This window comes from Ostrea edulis, chromosome 5 (assembly GCF_947568905.1).
Source record: "Ostrea edulis chromosome 5, xbOstEdul1.1, whole genome shotgun sequence".
In the NCBI taxonomy this organism is placed as follows: Eukaryota; Metazoa; Mollusca; class Bivalvia; order Ostreida; family Ostreidae; genus Ostrea; species Ostrea edulis.
The window spans coordinates 93139122-93164118 of NC_079168.1; the positions used below are offsets into that span (position 1 = coordinate 93139122).

Genomic DNA, 24997 nt, shown 5'->3' on the forward strand with positions numbered 1-24997 from the left:
GCATATGTCAGTCTTTTTTTCAAATACCCAATTTAACATTCTAAAGACATTGGAAGTAGGAACTCTTCATTCAAGAATTAAAACGTGACTTGGTCTCCATATTCAAACTAGCAACGCAACTAACCGTCAGTATAGGTGTGGAATTTATTTTTATTCCAGGGGTGACCAAGCTGTAAAGTGAAAGAGGAGGTGGACCGAGGCGAATGATACACTCGGGAGTCTGCGATTTGAACTGTGAGAAACTCTAAAGTACTGTAGTAAAATATAGTTTTTTATAGTTAGCCATAGTAAAACTTTGATATTTTGATGTACTGCAGTAAAACTTGATATTATGATTTACTATAGTAAAAGCTTTGATTTGCTCGATTTATAGTAAAAATTTTGATTTTCCACAGTAAACTATAGGCGATTTTCTGAACTTCGTTACACTCACCTTTACACATGCATAAGGAAACAAAAAACGTTTCACGAAGGAAAACAAAATATTAATTTATTTCATGAACATGAAAAAAAATCTCATATTACCTGAGACTACTCTACAAAAACTAATCTCACTCTCAGTGTGTATTTTTTCCAAAGTCGTTAAGGTACATTGTGTATCTACGTTTTCAATTTCAAATAATTAACCATTCATCAAACAGAAATAAAAGTCTTATCCATATTACAAATCCAAAGGATACAGAAATCTCAATGAACACTAGAATCAATCATCAAAATAAATTTTTATTGGTAAACATCATGCGGTGGAATTGATCAGAAGATTAACATATTATTCTAAATCTCTCTACACAGCATGTTTCTGAATTTCAAAACGAGTAACCTATGGGATCAAGGTTAGTCATTCTTCTGAATTTGGGCGCATGTATATTGGACATACAATGTAGTATACAACTTTTAAAGTACGTATAACAATTTTATTTTAGAAACAAAAATATATCCTGCGTTCACCATTGTAATATTATCATACAAGAGGTCCATTGGCCACATCACTCACCTGAGAAGTTACATTTTCCGATGCAAAACAAAAAACTCCAGATATGGCCCCACCCACGCCACGGAAAGCTTGTTATTTAACAGACCTAAACATGCAATACATGAGGATACTAATCTAACACATTGTACCCTTGTGACTCTTATAAGAAAAAGATCCCATATATTCCAATGTAAAACGTGGGCACCCGCTGAACCGAGGGGTTATGGCATGTACACATTTGAATTTATACTAGCTGAGATGACAAACTGAGCTGTGGTGGTTCATGAGAAGATTTAAAAAATTCCTATTCAACATTTGAACCCCTCTTGTGGCCCCGTCCTTACTCTTGGTACATGATGGTCTTTGCATATTGAATTGACAATATGAACCCTGGTGGTTGTTTAGGACAAATTTTAAGGAATATACCTGTAAACTGTATATACCTTTGTGTTGAACTATCATTGGGGTCTCCCCTGGACCACTTGAATCTACATGACATGCATGAACCAGGTGGATCTTGAAAAGAAGATTCTTGAAGAAATCTCCTATTTATTTCTTTGTATTTAAAACTCTTTTGTGTCCCCGCCAAGGCTGGAGAAAAGGACTTTTAAAGAATTTCCCTATATATTCCCATGTAAACTTTTCAATTTCTACTATTGTCCCGTACTGATGTCAGAGACCATGGTTTGCATAAATTTGAATTTAAGCTTGCAAGAACATTGACGGACAAACTGCACTCTCGTGGTTCTTGAGAAGGAGAAAATGATAGAAACTTCCTATATGTACTTGGTGGTTCTACCATAGCTCCAGAGATCTTGATTTCAACAAATTTTAATCTTCATTATTCATACATGTATATATGAAGTTTTTATACAAATTTTCTGGTCACAATTTCCATTAGTCCTCAATGAAAGGCCTTTGAAAAGGGGGTATGATCTTCAATTTCTACAAACCTTTATACCTTTCACCCAAGAATATGATGTGTCATGTTGCAGAAAACGGACAAATTTTTATCTGAAGAGCTTGCTTGAACTTTCAGCTCATGTGAGGTAAGAAAATGAGTAGACAAACCCCAACATAAAGATTTGGAAACGAAACTACACTTTGTTGCGAAAGTTAGGAGAAACGACTGCACAGCTTCCGTTTTCATGTTTTAATTTATCCTCCTTATTTTCAGCGCAAACACCTATCAACTCTTCTGAAGTCTTGAAAATCAGGATTATTTAGTCATTCTATTTTTAACAGTGAATTTAGACGATGTATTTTTGCAAACTGTAGATGATTTAAGCTTTAACGTTAAATTTGACACAAATGTAGTATGCAAAAGCGAAATTTCATCACTGACCCCAACCCCTGCATTCAGAGTACATTACATCAAATCTAGAATAATTTGATATGCAGAGGATTACTAAACATTAATAAAAAATAAAAAATAAATGTAATTGTTCTACATTTTCAAGTGTAAATGCTCAAAATGTATAGAGATTTTTTTAAATAACAGTTTGTGTTAGTTTTCATTATTCTACTTTATCTGTAAGTAAACATATCATGATTCATGTATTAATAAAATCAAGAGTAAGATTGAATGAGGTAATTGTTGAAAACACCCCATAGGTCCTCAAATTACATACTGACCTAGTTTACTCAGTAATTCCGTAGTTTAACGTACAAGTAAATATCAAAAATATACATTTGCGAAAGTCCTTGATATATCCCTACTGACGAGTGACCTACACGTAACTTACAACTTACTCGGGAAAAAAAATTTCAAAAGAAAGTATATAAGTTTACCATAACAAAATGCAGTTGAGAATCTTCCCTTGGGGCTATTACATTTGCTACATATTGATTTTATTATTGTCCTGATTTATATTTGCTTTGGTTTAAACCGTTCAGGGATTACTATTATATATTTATTTCATTCGAAAGAAAAATGATGTCTTTTGCCCAAGATTCTCCAAGATTTGTGCGTGTATATCTGTGTGATTAAATAAGACGTCACGTGACAATGGGTCACGTTTTCAATGCTCTAATAATAATAAGCAGAAGAAGACATATTCCTCATTTGCGGAGACCAAATGAAGTTACAGTGTACGGTTATTGGATTACGGTCACAGAACGTCAGGGCCTGTTTGCTTTCAGTTCAGAACAAGTTTCTTCCATTCTCTATTGAAAGAATGATAAAATGCGAAAAATCCGGGCGATTTTTCAGAATAAAAAACAATAATGAATACATACTAAGATTATAAAGTATAGTTCGAGATGTATGAAAGTAAAATAGGAATTTCTACACTGCTCAAATTTTATCGCAAGAAATCATTTTAAAAAAAGTAATATTAAGTGTGTCCCTTTATTCCCTGTCTACTGACCAAAAACCCAGAAATTAGAAAGACAGAAGTTTAATTTGATTCCTAACCGATGAAAACGTATGAAGATTTGGTAAGCTCATTTTTCTAATGGTTAGTCCCGATTTATGACACACTGAGGCCGCCCTCTATCACTCTGTTAAGGTAGTCCTGTACGTCGTACCACTCTTCCTCTGGCATGCCTAGTTTAACTAACGGTCTCTCGTCCCCTTCCATCACTGCCAATAACGCTTTTCTGAGGTTCTTTTCTTTATCTCCCAAACCGACAATCTGACCCAGTTCCTCAAGATTTGGCGATACTATAAAAACAAAGTTCACACTCTATTTTTATGAATCAATTTTGCATAGAGTGTTATCGTGTTGCAATTGCAAGGAGACATTAACGGACAGACAGTATATTTCATACAAAGGTACACACCGACTAAGGCATGTGCAACAATCTCTGCAGATGCTCCATTAAACAATTTTGGAAGGATCCAGTCTTGGTTCCGCAACAAAAAATCTTCAAGTTCTTCTACCGAGGGTCTGTTTCCTACAAATTGAATCACGTGGTTTCAATGACAATATTGTATGACACATTGTACAGGGAATAACAGTGCATTTGGAAAACGTTGTTTTTAATTATATTGCCTTTGCATTTATAATCAGTACGACCTATAGGGAATTAATAATGCATATTCTTTTTTTTTTTTATTTCATTAACAAATTCCTCATCACCAATCAATTTTCATACGATCGAGTAAACCGTTCACATGGCAGATCGTAAAAAAGAAAAAATACATTTACTGAAATGTAACGTAATGAAGACTAATGAGTATTTTTCTATCTATTTTCGGCTGTTCGGAAAAGCATTATCCATTTTCATTAGGTGAGATGTACATCATAAATACAGCTGACGAATGAAACTCATACTGGCGTTACACATTTGCGGATCCTCATCGAATCCATCCGGACAGTCGGGCTGTCGATCACATATATTTCCTAACGCTATACACGTCTGCTGGGAGGATCGGCACAGGAACGGCGTTTCTGGGGGACATGGATTTGCTGGAAAAAGAAAAGAAGTACAATACTGTGTAATCTTCCATCCTAAAAATAAAAACTGCAGTCTAATAGACCACAGACTTCAAAACTACATTTTTAGTCATGATTTTTTTTTACTCTCTCAAAATCAACTGCAAATGAAAATCAGCACCTCTCTTTTGTAATTCCCAACCCTACAATCTATTGAACAGCTTTTCAACAAAAGACCCGATTTGTTGGATCAGCGGGCGAGATGCAAAAGATATTTTCGTACACAATCGGTAGATATGTTTATTACGACAGTTTTACATTGCTTACAGAACGATCACCACCCGTCGTTCAACCACCGAACTGCAGGAAAGCATAAATTCACATGTAAGTGTTATAATTTTTTTTATAAATTCGATGATAAGTCCTACAATTTAGTATCAAGGTGAAGTGACTTCAGTGACCTTGGCATTTGCCATTGATAATATAAACTTGTATATCTACAGAACTTGCAGTGATAGAGACATGATATCTTTAACCATGATGATTGGATGATGAAGCCTACAAACTTGTATAAAGGTCAAGACTCTGGTGACTGGGATCTTCAACAATGAATATAGGATGATGGGGCCTATAAACTAGTATCAAGGTCAAGTTACTCCAATGACGTTAACATGTGATCTTGGGCATGAAATCTACAATAATGATTAAATGCTTGGTCCTACATACTGATTTACACATCACACCGGCACCTATACTACAAAGATAACTTGAATAGAGATAGTACTTTGTTTGGGAGACTTTATAATTGGCAGATTATAACCATATTTTGCTTTACCCAAAACCGTACTGAATGTGATTATTGATTGATTACAAGCAATCAAGTGGAAAGAAGATTTTCTGTAGTTGGTACTTGTAGGAGGCAATGTGGACGATATCAAAAGAAAACGGGAGCACGTATCACACGTAAAATAGATAGTGACAGAAACCATTTAATGTGCTGGGGTTGTTTTAAGGGAATACTGTAAGTGGTTTTAATTTCACGGTGCTAAAACGTCGCGGTTTTTCATATTGGTCTAATTGCGGTAGTTTTATTTTCGCGGAATTCAAATTTTATGACATGTTCAAAACGTATTGTGTCACACTTGCAAAATGATTGCGGCTGTCCTGATTTTGTGGAGAAATCACCGACCGCGAACATAGCGAAATTAAAACCAACGCAATTATTTCCCAATTTACAGTATATAATTTTAACTTACACAAAGTACACCCGACTAATGCTTCCTGTTCCTTTACACAAAATTATATGTAGTGAATAGCTGCATTCGATCTAATGAAAATCAGATCCCAAGATACGCTCACAATCGCAGAGTATATGGCGCGGATCTAAGAAGTCTAATTTTAATTAGATTATACTACATTGTACATATAGTTTAAAACTCAAGTTATTTTCGATAATATGATATCCTTTGTGCATTGTATTATATAATTAAGAATTTGAAAGTATATTACCGCTTCATGAAATATATGCCGATGTGAAGAGGCCCGAGCCCGAGGTATATTCTCTCGTATACTTTCAAAAACTATTTACATTTCAATTATTTTAATAATGAATTAATATATTCAGTCAAAAGTAGTCATACGCAGTAAATAGCATAATCTTAAATGTTAAAAAAATTGAAATATCAACCTTCATTTTCAGTAAGAATGTTTTATAAAGGGAAAAACGTAGTGGATGTAAAAATCATTGAATCCATATCATGATTGTTCAATGTAAAACAATGTTACCAATATATGATAATGAATATACATGTTCAAAACTGGCAAGTTTGAGGGTTTAAATAGTTAGACAACCCTAAAGAACATTATTCCAAGGATAGCAAACTTCACAAATTAATGTTTTATGTTAAGTTATATCTACCTAACGAACTGCCAACTTGTCGGGTTGATGATAATCTTGTAAAGACAAGGCGTTCGATTTGCTTATCTGTGTATGAAGCGCAACAGACTAAAATCTTAGGCTTGCAAATATGCCTCTGATTGGCTTGTACACTTTCTAATTATACGAGTAATTACTTATGTCTTTAAATTCTATACGAGTATTTCAAAGATATGATACATGTATATCTAGGTATGATTAAATTCCTAAATCAAAACAATTGTTGTAATACATTATTTCAAATCAACTCATCTGAAGTTCGGAATCAGATACATTATCATTAATTTGGTGATCATTTTGCCTTATTCCATACCTGACACAATTTATCACTTAAATTCAATGGATTGCTAAATATTCAATGATTCGAATTTGAATTTGAAAAATAAAAGCTGAAATATTATATGATTTATAAAATTTTGTCGTTAAGGGTACCCAAGAAATACAAGCCAACACGGTATCTCGTAGGAATTGAGAAGTTTAAAAAAAAAAAAAAACTCACACGAATCTGATCTTTTTGGTAGAAGATAAGGTTTCCGTAATCTTGAAAAATCCACGCTCATACCATGAGTAACACAAGCACAAAAGACGCAGACGATGAAACATGGAAGGTCTTGTCTCCAGGCTGCTTTCATCTGAAACATAATTTTTAAAACCAATTTGATATCATCAATCTTGCTGGTTTCGGATCCACAAGCAAACTGTCGATTTTCGTTGCTTTTCAGCAACTAATATATTATCAATTTATGAATATTTTACAAGAAAACTAGATAACGCGTTTCCTATAATCGGTATGTGGTATTGAATGCTCATCACTTAATCATAACACATTCTACAAAGAAAAAGGTATAAAAGAGTATAAACAGCAAATACCTCAAGCTGTACCAATGACAGCGCGAGGACTGGACGATACTCTCGACAATAATGACTGTGTACTAAGGGGATCGTGCATGTTGTCCCACCCCTTCACACACGTAGCAAAGCCCCAAACAACACATTACCACATGTACTGAAGGTGCGGGTCACACACAAACCAATATCGGTGTCCACAGACAAATGCAAAAAAGCTAGAAAAAACATAAAATGCTAATTTGGAAAAAAAGGTGTATGTATGCCTGTTGATTGGACGATGATACAAATCATAGAACACACAAAATGTAAAATGAAATAAACTTCAGTGTCAAAGTATCAGTTTGCATATCTTTGTTAAAGAGATTCGCACCCGAGATTTGGAGTAATGTCAATTTTCTTGGAAGTGTATTTATGATTTCTACATTGTAGGAGAATTAAGAAACTAAAAAGAAAAAACAGGGGTCGTAATGTTTGTTATTGAGCTACAGTGTTCTAAACATGACGTTTTTTGCACGTAAAGATTTATTCAATTACATTTGATTTGTCTGTTGGTGTCAACACAACATAAGCAACACAAATCAATCATTACATAAAATAGATACATAATCTAAAAAGTTTATTACAAGTAATGGAAATAAATGATGACCTATTTGCACTCGCGATACGAAAAAAATCCTATCATTTGAGTTTAAAAGGACACATTAGTAATAATGTCAATTTCTAAAATTTCACTTAATTTTCAAAGTATTAAAATATGAAATAGAACTTTAAAAAAGAAAGGGGGGGTGAAAATTAAATTTTAAATTATTGGCGAAAATACTGAATTTTTATACAAAGTTTCGAGTGAATCAATTCAAACTTTTTTTTTAGAATCGGTGTTCTGTTTGGAAAAATATAATCAACCAAATTGATAAATTACAACATTTGAACTAGTTCCAAGTCTGAACTACTTGTATCATAAATCATAAGACTGAAACACACGTATAGGAGTATAAAAAATAAAAATAGAAGATATATTGGATGAAACAGAAACAGTAATATCATGCACATTTAGAACTTTTTGATTAATCAGTCCTTCCGCCAAAATATATAGTCCCTGCCAAACTCTTTCAAAATTTGAATTGACACAAAAATTTCCAACTGGATAGGGTTCAGCAATAAATGCGTAATATGTTTACACCAATGGGATCAGTATTGAACCAGTAAATACTTAGTTATAGCATCCTGTGCAGTTGTGCTCAAAAGCTCAGGAGCTAACTTCCGTAAAGAAGATAATTTTATGCCGTTCCTATTGGTGGGTCTGGTCGGCAGATGATGTTGTCTAATGAGGTTCTGCTCATACACCCACGCTCCTATATCTGTTGTCTATTTTAGCGACACGTCCCTAAGATTTGATTTACGCTGTGCCTCGGACCACTATACATATCTGAGATTCCTCTTTGCACTCAACACCGTGGTTCGACTGATCATTACAGAACCTGATAGTCATTACAATAAAAATGTGGATTGACTGTGACTTTCCGGTCAAAATGTCGAAGACCGTTATACGTTCCCTTGAGATCAAATGTGTTTCCATGTACACTGCGAAGTGCAATCGGATCACGCGCTCGTCATTTTCCGTAACCGATAAGAAGACTCGGACGTGGATCGGCGCAAGAATTGCATCAAATCGATGCATTTCATCGCCGGAAGCGCGCATGTGGATGAAGTTAAAAGGCGGGAACGGAAACCCTGTATAATGTGTTATTTAGATTTTCACCACAAATTCAGTTTTGGTATCATTAACGTCTTATTCATGATAGTACAGCGTTTCATATTGTAATGTACGACTTTGACATCATAGTTACATTTGTGCGTTTCATATTGTAATGTACGACTTTGACATCATAGTTACATTTGTGCGTTTCATATTGTAATGTACGACTTTGACATCATAGTTACATTTGTGAACACATAGCAGCTTCATTTGTGGTGACGGAAATTGGCGAGTAGTTACGATTGAGTGTGCGAGGTACGAACCAGGGGCCCGTTTTACAAAACAACTTACGGCAAAGTCGCAAGTCTTAAGTTGTATTACACTGTTATTACTTTGAGTGAATGAAGTAAAACTTTTTTAGGCTTAATTTTCAACATTGTAAAAAAGATATTTTGCATTTGGAGTGACTGAACTTACAATAAACTGAAAAATTCCAGTATGTAAAGTTGGCCGTAAGTCGTAAGTTCTTTTGTAAAACGCGCCCCTAGTCTCCAATCGTAACTACTTGGCTATTTCTGTGACCGCAAATGAACCTCGTATGTGGATCGACGCCATCAGAGTATGTTGCCATGTGTACACAAATGTAACTATGACGTCACAGCCGTACGTTACAATATGTATCTAAGATACCATACATATCTAAGGTATTCTACCACTATCATTTTCCACTTATATATTTATGTATTAGAATGAATAAGACGTTAATGATACTAAAACTCAATCTGTGGTGAAAATCTAAATAACACATTATACAGAGGGATTCGGTTCTGGCCTTTTAAGGTAGCTCCATCCTCATGTGATTTGTGGGAAAAATTTATTAATTTCTACTCAATGTAGTTTATTGGAATTAATAACCAAAGAAAATGTATAGGTTGCCACCTTTTTAAAGATGTCAGACATACAAAAACAGAAATATACATCACCATAAGAAAATCACACATTTTCGTTAAACAGAATAATAAAAATAGATAAAGACTTGTTGAAATGACAAAATTTACAGTTTTAAAAAACAGCTAATTCATAAATATGTATAATCTATTAATTGTGGATATTAGGGAAACCAATGAATAATAGACACCCAGTAGAGGGAATTCCAGCATAGGAGTTATTGCCCTTGACAACATTTTTTAATCATAAATAATTGATTATCTATGGAAAATATAAACTTTTTTTTAATATTATTGTTTACCAGATATTTTATTATATCCAGTGAATAGAATTCTTCAGAAAGATATATTTCTATCATGCGCAAAGTTTAAATTATGAAGATTTTTGCAAAAACCTATGACATCACATGAGGATCGATCAACCTTAACTTCATCCACAGGCGCGCTTCCAGTGAAGAAATGCATCGATTTGATGTAATTCTTGCGGTGATTCACGTCCGAGTCTTCTTACCTGTTACAGAAAAGGACGAGCGCGTGATCCGATTGCTTAGTCTCGTGCAACCAGACGCTCGGCTTTCTCCGTAAATCTTCTCTTCTCGTCGGAGATTTGCGGAGACAGCCGAGTGTCTGGTTGAAGGATACTAAGTACGAGCTACGCAAGGAGTTCCGAGTGTCTCGCAGTGGGACCAATCCGAATTCCCCGAATGTCTCGCGCACTTGACATAGATCTCGTGTATGTATTAATACGATGGATGCATCCATGGGAGAAATTGATGTATTGTAATCTATGACGTCAAAGCCTACTGCCCAACGTTACATACGTCATGGATGCCATCGTATTACATTCGAGATCAATCGTAACTACTCGGCTATTTCTGTAGACGTAATTGAATCTCGTATGTGGATCGACGCTCAAACTCCCAGTCGAGGCCTCATTACGTCACCTACGAATAGACCTCTCCTATTAGTCTTGTGCAACCAGACGATCTGCTTTTTCCGTAAATATTCGAAGAGCAGAGAGTCTGGTAAAGATACGCGATAACGTTTGTAACGTCAGAACGAGGCTTACCAAAATTTCGGTATTTAATTTGATTGGTTGATTCAACACACCTTCAAAATAACGACTAATGAAGAAATTTGTAATAGATTGAATTTGCCGTTTTAGCTTAAGGATTTACAACTAGAGTGTTTATAAAAACTTTTGTAAAAGGAAGGATTTATTTGCTGTTCTACCGATAGGAAATGGTAAAACTGTTTTAATCAAAATTACTTTAGGAGGCAAAAGTGAAAGTACAATTTCCAGCTGACAAATAGCGTAATTTTTTTTATTGTACATGTAGTAATGATTTTCCCATTAGTATCACTAATGAAGGATCAACTAATTAGCATCAAATTTCGGAATTGACTGTTTATGTCAGAGAGAATCCAACGGAAACTAAATTAGCGCTCCCTAGCGGTAACAGTTATTATCGCGTGTCTTTACCAGACTTTCTGCTCGTCGGAGATTTACGGAGACAGCCGACTGTCTGGTTGAACGAGACTACTCTCCTATGTGACGCAGTACAATATACAGATTTGTATATTGTGAGTCCGCGATTATCACGCAGACAAAAAACACTAAAGAAGTAGTTCGTAGTTAAAAGTTTTGAAGATATTGACATTAAGAGCATTAATATAAATGTATGGATTTTATTTTAAACATAAAATGATCAAAAGATCATTAAAAGGTAGGGAGGCTCTGTTCAAATTATTGTGTAAAGTAATGAACTTGATGTTTACGTTCTTGTTTTGAAAGTTGTTTACGTTTGACGTTATGTTTTTTCGTCATTCTACATTGACGTCACACAGTATACGCGGCCTAAGAAATCGCTATCCTATAATGCCCAACTGGAAGAGTTTGGTTTGTAAGCAAACGAACTCTGGCGGAAGTTTGGATCGACGCCATCAGAGTCTCCTGCCGTGTGTACACAAATGCAACTATGACGTCACAGACGTACGTTACGATATGAAACGTGAGCTTTCAAAAGCATCTAAGGTATCATACATATCTAAAGTTTTCTACCACTATCATTTCCCACTTATATGTTTATGTATTAGAGTGAATAAGACGTTGATGATACCAAAACTGAATCTTTGGTGAAAATATGAATAACACATTATACAGGGATTGGGTTCTGGCGTTTTAACCTCATCCACATGCGCGCTTCCGGCGAAGAAATGCATCGATTTGATGCAATTCTTGCGCCGATCCACGTCCGAGTCTTCTTACCGGTTACGGAAAAGGACGAGCGCGTGATCCGATTGTCGAGTGCGCGAGACATTCGAGGAGTTCCGATTGGTAGTAGGACGCTTTTTTAGCTATGAAGTCACAGCCTACTGCACTACGTTACGATATGCGGTGAAGTATGAAGCGCGAGCTCGAGGACTTACGTACTAAGGCTAGACGCTTTTTGTGCATTGTGATGTCACTGGTAAGGCTCTCAAACCCGAGCGAATAAAAAAAATCGCTGAGACATTATTTCTATTTTTCTCGAATTTCTCCACCAATTTTCTATCAAGTTTGAAAAAATACTCTAAATAGATTTGATTTGTATAATTTTCTGAAATTCTTGAATATGAATAAGTATTGAAGTTATCGTTTAAGTATATATAATGATAATGACAGTTATAATAATTCAAGAGCACATAGTTAAATGTCGCTTTAGTTTAACATTGAGATAAGCTTGAGTACTTCATATTCCTATGACGTATTTTAAAAGTAAAAAAAAAGTTTAATGAAATGTGTTTTGAGAAAAAAAAATCATAGACATGTTTTCTCATAAAATGCACAAGAGCTTGTTCCGCATATCAGTTCTTAAATCCAGGCAGGCTACTGACACACAAGTTGATGGTGTATGGGGTTTCAACAGTCTCGATTAAAGTCAGCATTTTGCAAATTCTATGGTCGTTATAATGATCTAGTTTGACAATACAAACTATCATTGGGTCAAATGATATCTGACGTGTTTCATACCGATTGTTAGGCCGTTCTTGGTTCACTGATTTTGACTACGGATAACTCCGTTTACCTGATCAAGATATAGGGCTCACGGCGGGTGTGACCGGTCGACAGTGGATGCTTACTCCTCCTAGGCACCTTATCCCACCTCTGGTGTGTCCAAGGGTGATCAATCAAATTTGTGATCACATTGATATGTTAACACTTAAAAAATAAATTTCACTTTTGAATATTTTTCATGAGGACATGAACCGCGACGCTTCATGCCAGCTTACTTCATGCAGCGCGTTAAAAGCATGCTGTCATGAAGAGTTTAGTTCATGCCCTCTATAAAATTTACTTTTTATATTTACAATCTGCTTTCATTTCTGTCGGAATTCCCAGGCGTTAGATAGACTGTACTACATTGATGAAGATTTATACGCACTTCGTTCACGACTGCATCACATTCGTCAGGAAATGGCTGTCATTATAATTGGTAAAGATATCGAAGGCAAAAACATTGGAAATGTGAATTTTATAAAACTAAATAACGATGCCATGAAAGTGATAACTTTATTTATTCCTCGGTAGTTTTGAATTGGTGCTAGCATTGTTTGCAATTTAACAAAATTTGAACGAGATTTTGATCAGAAATAAGTGAAATTACTTGATATCCATATTGTTAAGATGTCTAACTGTAAAGCAAGTTCTACCTTCTGGGATTGCGCAAAATCTTAATGAATATAAGAAAGGGCTCGTGCTAACTTCTAGCAATAAAAATGTCACTGAGCTGCTGGTAAAATGATGCTTGTGTTGAGACCCCCATCAATAAGAGGTTCTTATTAGGATTTTCCAAGCCAATACATTAATCTTCTGGACGTGACTTCACACAAAATCCATCAAAAAAGAGAGCAGAAACTCGGCGGGTCTTACAATACCGGGTACAATCATTGCAACAAATCACATCATTGTGAAAACCTGTAAATGAAAGACCTGTAGCGACCGACGCTACATAACATTCGTAGATAGCAATACTAATATAAATTATTTTTGCAGTATTGGTACAGATGTTTAATTTGATTTTCTTACTCCTGTGTTCCAAGAACCAAGTGGAAGCGTTACATTCTCAAAAAAAAAAGAAGATATTAAAACCAGCCTTTGGCTTCAGAGGAACATGAAGAGGCGACATTGTCTCCGCGGAGCCACTGAGACCTCCATATGTGTATTCCTTATAGACATAATGATATGTGTTAAGAAGATTATGTGAAATCAATAGTATGAAAATATGAATGATCGTGAAACGTAGTAACACTTCAAAGTCATCAAGGAGAACGGATCAGCCGCTTCACTCAAACGCAGTCCAAGATTGACCACAAATTATTCACGATTACCATCTTCTCTTCGCCCGCTTCTGGGGTTTCAGAATGACCTATTTATATGATGTTACCTTTCGCGTTCACTCTGCCAAACTAGTTCTCGGGGTTTGACACATAGCGCACGAGCTCAGGCACTGGACCTAGATTTTTCCTTTTTATTTTACAAAGATACTTATTTTCCCCTTTTATACTTAATAAAATTTTATGTATCCTCAATAAGTCCTCCGTACGGTTGTATATTCATATATCGAGGGTCAAACACGAAACCGCCTCAATATTTTTGTTCTATTCTTAAATCTTATAAACAACTGTACGGGATGCCCCAGTATGTCTTGCTCCTGTGTGACAACCTACCTCCCTACAACTAGTCTCAGTTGTACGTGTACGTATTATAGATAGCTCCAATCTTCACTTTGGTTCAACATCCTACGAACGAACATGACTTTAAAAAAGGGGACCGTTCTTATTAGATACCCCAAAAGGTATCTCGCCGTAGTGATACAGAATAATTCAGTGGGACTCGACAAGGATAATACTAGTACTGTGTGACATGTTTCATACCAATTGTTTGGCCGTTCTTTACACACTGATTTTGACTACGGATTAATCCGTTTATTTGGCTCACGGCGATGTGACCCGTCGTCAGGGATGCTTACTCCTCCTAGGCAGCTGATCCCATCTCTGGTGTGTCCAGGAGTCCGTGTTTGCAGGGCCGTAAATTACATGGAGGCGGAGGAGGCAGCTGCCTCCTCCAACTTTTGAGCCAAAAAAATTAAGATTTAAAGTTCATTAGAATTTATGTTGTTTCCAATAACTAAGAACATGATACCTCCCTTAAAAAGCATTCCAAATCTTTCTTTTAGAATGAGTTAGTCAAGTAACATCTTAGAAGGCCCTAGAATCAAGGATTTTGCACGAAACGTGTTCAGTGTGCACAAAATGTGCTCAGCGTCTGGGGGCCTGGGCGGCCCCCAGACCCCCGCCTAATTTCCTGCCTCCTCCAAATTGAAGGTTAATTTACGGCGCTGGTTTGCCCAACTCTTAATTTTGTATTCCTTATAGGATTATGAGATTCATCATTCTTTGTTATCTTTACTTTTTCATTTTAAAGGGTAAAAAAAAAAGTAACTTCACTTTTAGCTATGATTGATAATAATTATCATAAATCATTAAGAAATTGATTAGTATATTTAAACATAATTGTATTACGCTCAGATATCAGTTTTATCAAGTACAAATTAGGTAGATAATAAATGGTGGCTTAATTTATTCACGCACATCTGTCTTTCGTATGAATACACGAATGTGCTTTGAAAATGTAAACAAAATAAGGTACAGTGACTCTGGGAGCCTGTCCCTCACAGTTCTTCAGACACCTTCATCAACTTAATATATTGAAAATTTTCTATCTCGGTCTGTTACATGTATTGTCCCCCCTCCCCCTCCTCATCTTTAATTCATTTTGGAAGATGCATAAGGGTGTGAACTGTACCTCGTGAAGCACGTTAACTATCGCTTCCAGAAAAGTAGGCCAGCGTGAAGCACGTTAACTATCGCTTCCAGAAAAGTAGGCCAGCGTGAAGCACGTTAACTATCGCTTCCAGAAAAGTAGGCCAGCGTGAAGCACGTTAACTATCGCTTCCAGAAAAGTAGGCCAGCGTGAAGCACGTTAACTATCGCTTCCAGAAAAGTAGGCCAGCGTGAAGCACGTTAACTATCGCTTCCAGAAAAGTAGGCCAGCGTGAAGCACGTTAACTATCGCTTCCAGAAAAGTAGGCCAGCGTGGAGCGTTTTAGTTCACACCCTCATGTATTTTCAAAAACGAAATTTATTTTTAGGTCACCTTAATAGTCACTCAGGTCAGCATTCGTCGTCCGTCCGTCCACATCGTCCGTTAAGAATTGAACAAACTTCTTGATAACTACCATTCCAATTCTTTTAAAATTTGGAATGAAGAATCTTTGGGACAAGGGCTTCCTGCTCTTTTTTAATTTCCACTTAGTTTCAATTTAGTATCAATATTATTAGAGAAGATGATAATCAACTGTTTTACACATAAACACTACCTGTCAGGTTTGGCCCAGCTGAGTCAGAACCTCTATCCCGGTGATCATGAAATTCACCATTTTGGTAGAGGCCTTCCTGGTGTATATGAGTATGCTTTTTAGAGGGTTTTTCTTACAGATATGAGTTGTTGAGATTGAAGATTTTTGTTATGTTCGAATGATATCTCATGAACTTTAATTCTGTATTTCTGGCATAGAAAATCGCCAATACACACATTTATCCCAGCAAAGAAATACACCTGTTTTTCAGTATTTGTCCAATAAAAGAACTCTTGCTTTTATACATGGCACATGTACTTGTATCGAGTAACTCAGAGTTCCCGGAACAAGGTCTGATACCTCGAGATTTAGTTTCACATGACTGCGTTCGTGTGCAGGGAATTCACAATATCAAAAAAGTGTTGAAGAATAAACACGCATTTTAACTAGATTACCGAAGAAAAATATAGGTCTTGTTACCCAGAGTTGCTTTCGTTCGTAATTATAAGCTATTGACAGTGCTCGATTAATAGGTCTTGGCAGGTCAAGTCACTCTTGATGTTACGTGGCACGCCATTGGTTATTGTCCCCGTATTTTATTCGGAAGACTCGGGTGTTTTCTTTTGTACTTCTGTTCCGAAGAGAAGTCTTTGGCAAACTTTAAAATACATGTATTACAAAAGCATGCATGATGGCTTTCAAATCAAAACGTCTTGGTGTGCATACACAATCGTTAAAAAGCCAAGATTTTTAAAGAGATGTCATTTACGGTCTCTGGGAGTAAAGGAGATCGCCGTAGAGAAAAAACACCAAGAAAATAGGGTAAATCTTATTTGGAAGCACCTTTCGGCACAATATTTAGTGTAAAGGAATTTCCGTTGGCATATAGAGCTTTGCAGGTAATATAGAAGTCAATGTTGAATGTAAATACTTGAAACGCTCATTAGATTGCATATATAGTGCAGATATTAAAGTTAATTATACACAGCGATTCAAATTTTTGTGCTCGTGGAAAGGCGTGCTATGAACATAATTTTCATGTATTTTTCTAATCTACAAAACTGTGTTAAATATTTCTAAGTTAATTATCATAATTAAAGAAATATTTTAACATGACAACTGATTACACGCAATAATTGATGTTCAATAGATAGCTGTTTGAATACGCACTCATAAAATATTAATTTTAATATACATGTAGAATCCAACAAATTATGCATTTGTAATAGAGATTCTGAAATATTGTTACCTTTAAAATGTAAAACGTATAATTGAAATGAATGTTGATATGCTTCTTGGGACGCCAAATATGCGGCCAAAGTTCTATACATAATTCATAAAATGCAAAGCTAAAAGCTCTAGCACATAATTTTTTTAATTCTGTAAAATGCTAACCTTTGATGCACAACATATGGCAAATTGATTTTATTCATCGTTTTTTTTTTTAATATATTTCCATCATCAATAATGAAAAATTAATTGGACCCACCACGAATCCCCCGGGAAACGTGAACTCACACAATACTCCGGACCATCTAAACGAAACAACTACGTGACAATATTCTGATATTTCTTATTTCTATTTGTCTCTAGGTAAGAAATCAAAATTAACGCATTATGTAACAGTATAAATTTACACTTTCTTTTACAAGGACCGAGAATCATGCAATTCATTAAGCACCATCAGATCTCTACACATACTGACATACACTGTTAGTCCCTTATGAGGTGCCGTTTTAATATTTTTGAGGTATTTTCTGATATCAAAAAAATAATTATTGATATCAATAATTCCAATTCCTGATATCAAAAAATAATTATTGATATCAAAAAATAGATTTTTTGATATAAAAAAATAATTTTCTGATATCAAGAATTCGAATTCCTAATATCAAAAAATAATTTTCTGATATAAAAATAAAAATAAATTTTGATATCAGCAAATACTTCAAAAATATTAAAACGGCGACTTATAGTCCCCAAGCACGGTCACGTGGTAGTAGATTCTGTGTGTGTAGAAAAATACAGAAAAGAAGAGATGGAGAGAGAAAAATAGTTTAGGCTTTCATAAGGATGACAAATCTTGTCCATCTGAATTGCCTACAAGTATTTTTCTCAGAATAATCTGGACAGACTTCATTACGCTAATGAGCCACTCGTACAATATTTGGTAGAATGTTTAGCAATTGTAATATACACGTACAACGTATTGCGATATTTTATATTGTATCAAATGAAGATTAAATTGTAATATACATGTATAATGTATTGCGATATTTTATATTGTATCAAATGAAGATTAAATTGTAATATACATGTACAATGTATTGCGATATTTCACAATATATCAAATGAAGATTGAATTGATTACACTAGAGTCCTTTTTAAAGATTCACCAAAATTGACTAATTTCAACAACTTGTAATTTTTTTGAACATCAATTTTTTTTTAAATTGTTGGGAATCAAAATCTGAACAATACGCAGATATTTACAAAAAGCCTTAGCTTGAAAACTGTAAGAGGGGTGAAATGGACAAATCTTTGTAATATTTCCTCAAAACTAAGTTTAACAGCCTGTAATTGTTTTCTGAAATTAAAGAAAATTAAACCCCTTCCACATGCACATCTTCAATACCCATAGAGACACTATGTAAAATGAGGTTCTCACTTGAAAACTGTAAGAAGAGTTAGGACAAACCATGCACTCGCTTTAAAAATTGAAGAAAATCAAAATCCTTGCCACATGGTCATCTTACATACCTAAACACACACTTTGCAAATACCCTAGTTGTTTCCGTAAGCCGTGGTCCATCCAGCGCTCTGGTATAGCCCTACTTGTTTTTGTAAGCAATGTTTCATTCAGCGGCCTGTAAAAGCCCTAGTTGTTTCCGTAAGCCGTGGTCCATCCAGCGCTCTGGTATAGCCCTAGTTGTTTCAATAACAGTGCTCTATCTAGTGGCCTGTAAAAGCCCTAGTTGTTTCTGTAAGCCGTGGTCCATCCAGTGCTCTGGTATAGCCCTAGTTGTTTCAATAGCAGTGCTCTAGCGCCCTGTAAAAGCCCTAATTGTTTCTGTAGCAGTGCTTTATCTAGCGCCTGGTTGTTTCTGCCGCAGTATTATATCTACATGTAGTGCCCTGTAAAAGCCCTAGTGTTTCTGTAAGCAGTGCTCCATCTAGCGACCTGTTATAGCTTTAGTTTATTCAGTACGAGTCCTGTTGTAATTTACAAAAACCTTTAAAAAGAAATCTGCCCATCAATGATATGAATTGCGCAGGCATTTCTGAAGCTTCACTGACGCTGAATACACAAAAGGTACATAAATATTACAGCAGACTACAAACTGGGCAAATGATTGTTTAAAAAATGATAATAAATAATGTAAGTCCAGGGTCCTCCCCAAGACAAAAATCACGGGAGCTCTTTCTGATTTCCTACACAAAACAAAAGCAAGGGAACTGCTTCTGAACTCATCCCCAAAACAAAACCAAGGGAACTGCTTCTGATCTCTTCCCCAAGACAAAACCGCTTCTGAACTCTTCCCCAAGACAAAACCACGGGAACTGCTTCAGAACTCATCCCCAAGACAAAACCACGGAAACTGTTTCTGAACTCTTCCCCACGCTAAAAGCACGGGAGCTGCTTCTGAACTCTTCCCCACGACAAAACTGCTTCTGAACTCTTCCCCACGATAAAACCAAGGGAAGCAGCTTCTGAACTCTTCCCAAAGACAAAACCATGGGAACTGCTTCTGAAATCTTCCCCACGATAAAAGCACGGGAATTGCATCTGAACTCTTCCCCAAGATAAAACCACGGGAACTGCTTCTGAACTCTTCCCCACGAACAGCTTCTAAACTCTTTCCCACGATAAAACCACGGGAACTGCTTCTGAACTCTTCCCCAAGACAAAACCTGAACTCTTACCGCGTTAACTCCGTCGAGGAATCTAAATGACAGCACTCTGCGAAAGATTTTGAGAGAATTAATATTATACTATACTACAGTATTGAAATCTTTTATCATTCTGCTAATTACAAAAATGTCATAGAAAATAGTTCTAACATGGAAATTAATCTGGGGCTAAAATTTGATCGCTCAGACAGAATTTTTTTTTTCACCATATGACACAGAACAATTTATCAGTAAGATACATTAAATTGTAAAATAACCAGTTACTATCATTTCAATTTTCTGGTGCTCTGAGAGGAAAATGTCCCAAAAAGGAGGTATCAATGACAAAAATACCATTCTGTTACAATCAAAACTGGCTAATGAGCTTTTTGGTAGATTACAAACATCCACAGCTTATTCATTTGGGCATCATTCTATGTAATTGAACTGCTTGAAAATTAGGATGGAGAATAAGCCAGATCAATGCGAGTTATTGTTCAGGTGTTGTTGCCGACGACTGCATTTACCACATGATAGAGACTCGTACAAACCTCGTTATATATTCATGATTATTGCAATGTACCTCTTAGTATATATGACCTTCTTTACGGTCGGGTGATGGGCTTAGTTGTAGGTCTCTGCACGGTTTTGTTGACCATTGTTGTACATTCATTGATTTAGAATACATAAATATTTTACACGATATTGATACGATACTGCAAATAGTTTTAATATCATACAACCTCAAGTAACTGAGATAATTATTTAAAGCAATTATTTTACCGGCATGCATGATAGAATCTTTGGTGTATGATAATTAACTTTTAAGTTTGGAATAGATTGTTGTCGAACACCTCCACATCCCGAAGAGATACAGAAATTCAATACACAAATCACAGGTACATTAGAGGCACTCTGATCTATCGATGCTGATGTTTGAATTGACATTTTGTCGGAAATGATATAAACATCGTTGGCGACAACTTTGAACTTTATTACAAAAATTACGGAGACAGAAAAGACAAACAAAAAATTTCGCCTCTTATCGCATCATGTTACGTCCATTGCTGCAGCATTTCACTGGTAGCAACAGCCGATATCCCTGTAGTGTGTGTCACGACAGTTCACCAAAGGCTCACAAACCATTTGAAAATCAAAAGTCAAGTACATAATTATGTACCTCATCAATACATTTAGGACTACAGAGAATTATTTGATTCGTAAAATAAATTTGTGTGTTGCAGGATTCATCACGCAGTCTTCAGCTTTAAAAATTAGATCTTATATTTGATTTCGCGATTAACTAAATTTTACTTTACTCTTGCATTTTAGCAAAAATATATCGATTTACTTTTTCTCAATCGAAATTTAAAAGCACCACAATGATTTCATGTAATAATGACTTATTGTTTTATACGAGATAGATCAGTTGTGGTGGCGTCATCGGGAGTCTCGATTTCGGAAACGTTTCAAATCTGAAACATGCGTTTTAGTTGTGCTAGGGGGTCATTTCCTAGGTTGAAATAACCTAGGAAATGACCCCCTAGTACAATTAAAACGCAAGGTTACTTCTCACTTCAAACCTGAGACATTTAAGATAGGTAGTGGCTATTCCTTTGACCAAGCACCAGCAATCAGTAAACAAATGAGAGAGAGAGAGAGAGAGAGAGAGAGAGAGAGAGAGAGAGAGAGAGAGAGAGATTGAGAGCTTTCTCTTCAGTATGTTTTTATCTCGGGCGTTCCCACGCATAATTCTTTAATCTACCATCGGTGAAACCGGAGGGAACTATTGACTTTCTCTCTATCAGTTAATATGTCCTAACATTGACTTTCTCTCTATCAGTTAGTCTGTCCTAATATTGACTTTCTCTGTGTCAGTTAGTCTGTCTGTCCTAATATTGACTTTCTCTGTGTCAGTTTGTCTGTCCTGCTTCTCTCTGTCAGTTTGTCTGTCCTGCTTCTCTCTGTCAGTTAGTCTGTCCTGCTCTTGAATTTCTCTGTCAGTTTGTCAATCTGTCCTACTATTGATTTTGTCAGTTAGTCGAATGGCCCTACTACATTAACTCTGTCAGTTTGTCTGTCTGTTCTACTTCGGTTTCCGGAGTTTGTCTTTTGTTTTGAAGTATTAATGTGGAACTAGCTGTGTAACTTCCGACCGAACAATTACAGACGCAGGGCCATTTGTTCAAAATTTTCAAATATGGGGTATTTAAGCATGAGAAAAATTGAGAAAATCAAAGGTTAAGAAAATGATGATAAAATGAAGAAAAACACAGAACACATGTTAGAATGTAAATTCATCTACTATCACATCATAAAAATTGAAAATATAAGTATATAGAGTTTAAAGACAGAATGATAGCTGTGTGTGCAATAACAGTGAGAAACATTGGGATGACCATGCCTTTTATCTGTCGCAACACCTATCGGTATTTACTTTCAAGAGTGACAAATATTTCCCATTTGACGGTTTTGTCACCTCAGAAAAAGATCAGTGTTGTTATCCTGATTATTTCTATCACAGAGTTCAAGCGATTTAGAAATAGACCTGAAATTACTACATTTGCATATTCTCAGAAATAAAATGATTTACCGTGTCTTACTCGGAGTTTTCGTCTGTATAGTTTTACGTCCTATTCAAGAATGCTTCCCTCACGTAGAGACATCACTTCTGACACAAAACATCAAAGCCAAACTATAAAGACTAACTGTATCTAACAAATTAACTTCACATATGTATTTCAGTAAATCTTTGAAACAAAAAAGCATTGTTGGAGTGGTTATCATTTATTTTAGATTTTCCATTTCATATTATTTACTGAGTGCCCGTCTCAATTGTTACATGCATATTTACATCCACAACAATTAAAATAGGAATCCAAGCCTGGGCATGTGCAATCATCTGGGACTGGAATCCCAAAACAGTTGATGATTTAAAGCACATATTTCATTTCATAAAATCTAAAATATTGACCTATTTTGTAGATTTTATGTGATAATAAGTACAATGTTATACAATGTTCAACAAGATGTAAATATCCAAATCCCAACCGAGCCAGTCTGTTATTAAATCAAGGACAGTAATGAATAGAACTACTAGTTTCCATTGCTGCCAGGGGTTTCCAGCTGATTTATGACATCTACACTTTCTTTTTAAGAAATAATCATCAGTCAAGTATTAGTAGTTATAAATAGATACAGGTTAGAATAGGTCATCATTACCTCTTGCTTGTCTTCAGAGGCGACTAAAGGGGGTGGTCGTTCAGATGAGACCGCAAAAACCGAGACCCCATGTCACAGAAGGTATGATAAAGATCTCGATCCCTCTGCTCAAATGCCGTAAGCGCCGAACATAGGCCTAAATTTTGCAGCCTTTTGCCGTCTTCATATGAGTGAAAAATTCTCTCGGGAGACGTTAAACAGTATATAAAATATCAATCATTTGCTTCGTAATGTAGAGATAATTGAGTACCTTTGTGGAAGTGTAACTTAGTATTTTGTGAAGTTTCTCCGATATGTTAATTAAAATTCAAACCACAACATTTCAGATTCAAAATTTGATGCAATGTACATGTAACTACGTGTCTGATTTCTACCAGTTTATTGGCTTTCAGATCCTAGATATAGCGAATAAAAAACGCAAACGAAATTCTTCCCGGAAAAAGACTTGATGTTTGCTTTCTTGGCTGAACAAATAAAGCAACGACGTATAAGACATCTCAGAACACAGTCCCTCAAAATTAACGCAAAATGTCAACATACATGAAGGGGGAAAACGATACCGGAATGAAATATTTATCTAATCTCGTGTTGTATTGACAGGGGGACCTTCGTTACAATGTTTCTAATTTATTTGCACAAAAATACTGTTTTCTGTAATGTGTATCGATTCCTAATATTTGGAGATGAAAATATGCGTTTATTTCTAGATTCATCTTGAAGTTCGTGAATACAGAAGGCAATCTGTATTAATCTAGCCCTGATGACAGTACCTACACGTTTTATGATAATCACCACGGTTCTGCGTTGTCTCTACGTTTGGACGGTTACACAGATATCACCAGTTCTCACTGATTGATTCCCGATACTGTAAAACAATATCATATAATTTTATGCCATTTCTGTGCGTGTAATTACATCTATATGGAGGCCTTCGTATGATATATTGATACATTATAGAAATTTAACACATGCGCCAAACAAATCGATGGTAATTTAACTTGAGCGATATGGTGATACGGATTAAATTACTCAGGCCATCGCTCGCTTTGAGAATTCTTGAACAAAATGGCATTACCCGTGGTACGGCCCCAGAGAATCTGTATATAGTGTCGGCAGAGAAACGACCAGCCCGTTATTGAATCAACAAATCCTGATGAATGTACAAAAGGCTTGACAGAAATTCAGATCATTACGTATCAATTAGCTCTTATTGTTCATAGGAATGTTGGTGGAAAATAAAACTCCCGGATAGCAAGACACATCACCATCAGGTTATTAAGAACACAGCCATATCACATCCATTTCAGAGTATTCAAATGTATTTACGATTTACGCATAAAAGTTTATTACGATCATTATTATTACAAAGTCAAGACAAAATGGCGTATTTTCAAACAAAACTTACATTTCAGCTGTCATATTTGATTAGGATTGACCTTTTAGAAGGTACATACCGTGACTATTATTGCGTATGGATATTGAAGGCAAATTCATTAACCCTAGCACCCATTTATTCACATGTACATACATGTATATTCATTTACTGATTTAATTGGGAAATTTAACCTTTTGTTGTCTAATTATTAACGAGTCAAGAAGAGGCAATATGAGTACTAAGCATATCTTTCAGATGACAATTACTAGGCCTTATGAATAATGATTAAAATATTTCTAATGATTGATGTCAAAATTGACGAAACAG

The 24997-nt window shown here is 35.6% G+C and overlaps 1 protein-coding gene across 2 annotated transcripts in view; it reads right to left on the reverse strand.

Annotated features, from left to right (window-relative positions):
* Positions 1-476: 476 nt before the first annotated feature.
* Positions 477-24997, reverse strand: part of LOC125650910 (neuropeptide prohormone-4-like) — a 32860-nt gene continuing 8339 nt past the window's right edge. Inside the window, exons 2-5 of one of the 2 annotated variants that reach the window (XM_048879489.2) lie at positions 6789-6921; positions 4252-4386; positions 3758-3871; positions 477-3638 (exon numbers count right to left, since the gene is read on the reverse strand). In XM_048879489.2, the coding sequence (XP_048735446.1) occupies positions 3445-3638; positions 3758-3871; positions 4252-4386; positions 6789-6921 (576 nt within the window). In that variant the 3' untranslated portion in view covers positions 477-3444. Of the gene's footprint in view, positions 3639-3757; positions 3872-4251; positions 4387-6788; positions 7257-24997 lie in introns of those variants that run through there. The other variant, XM_048879488.2, reaches the window with a different exon arrangement.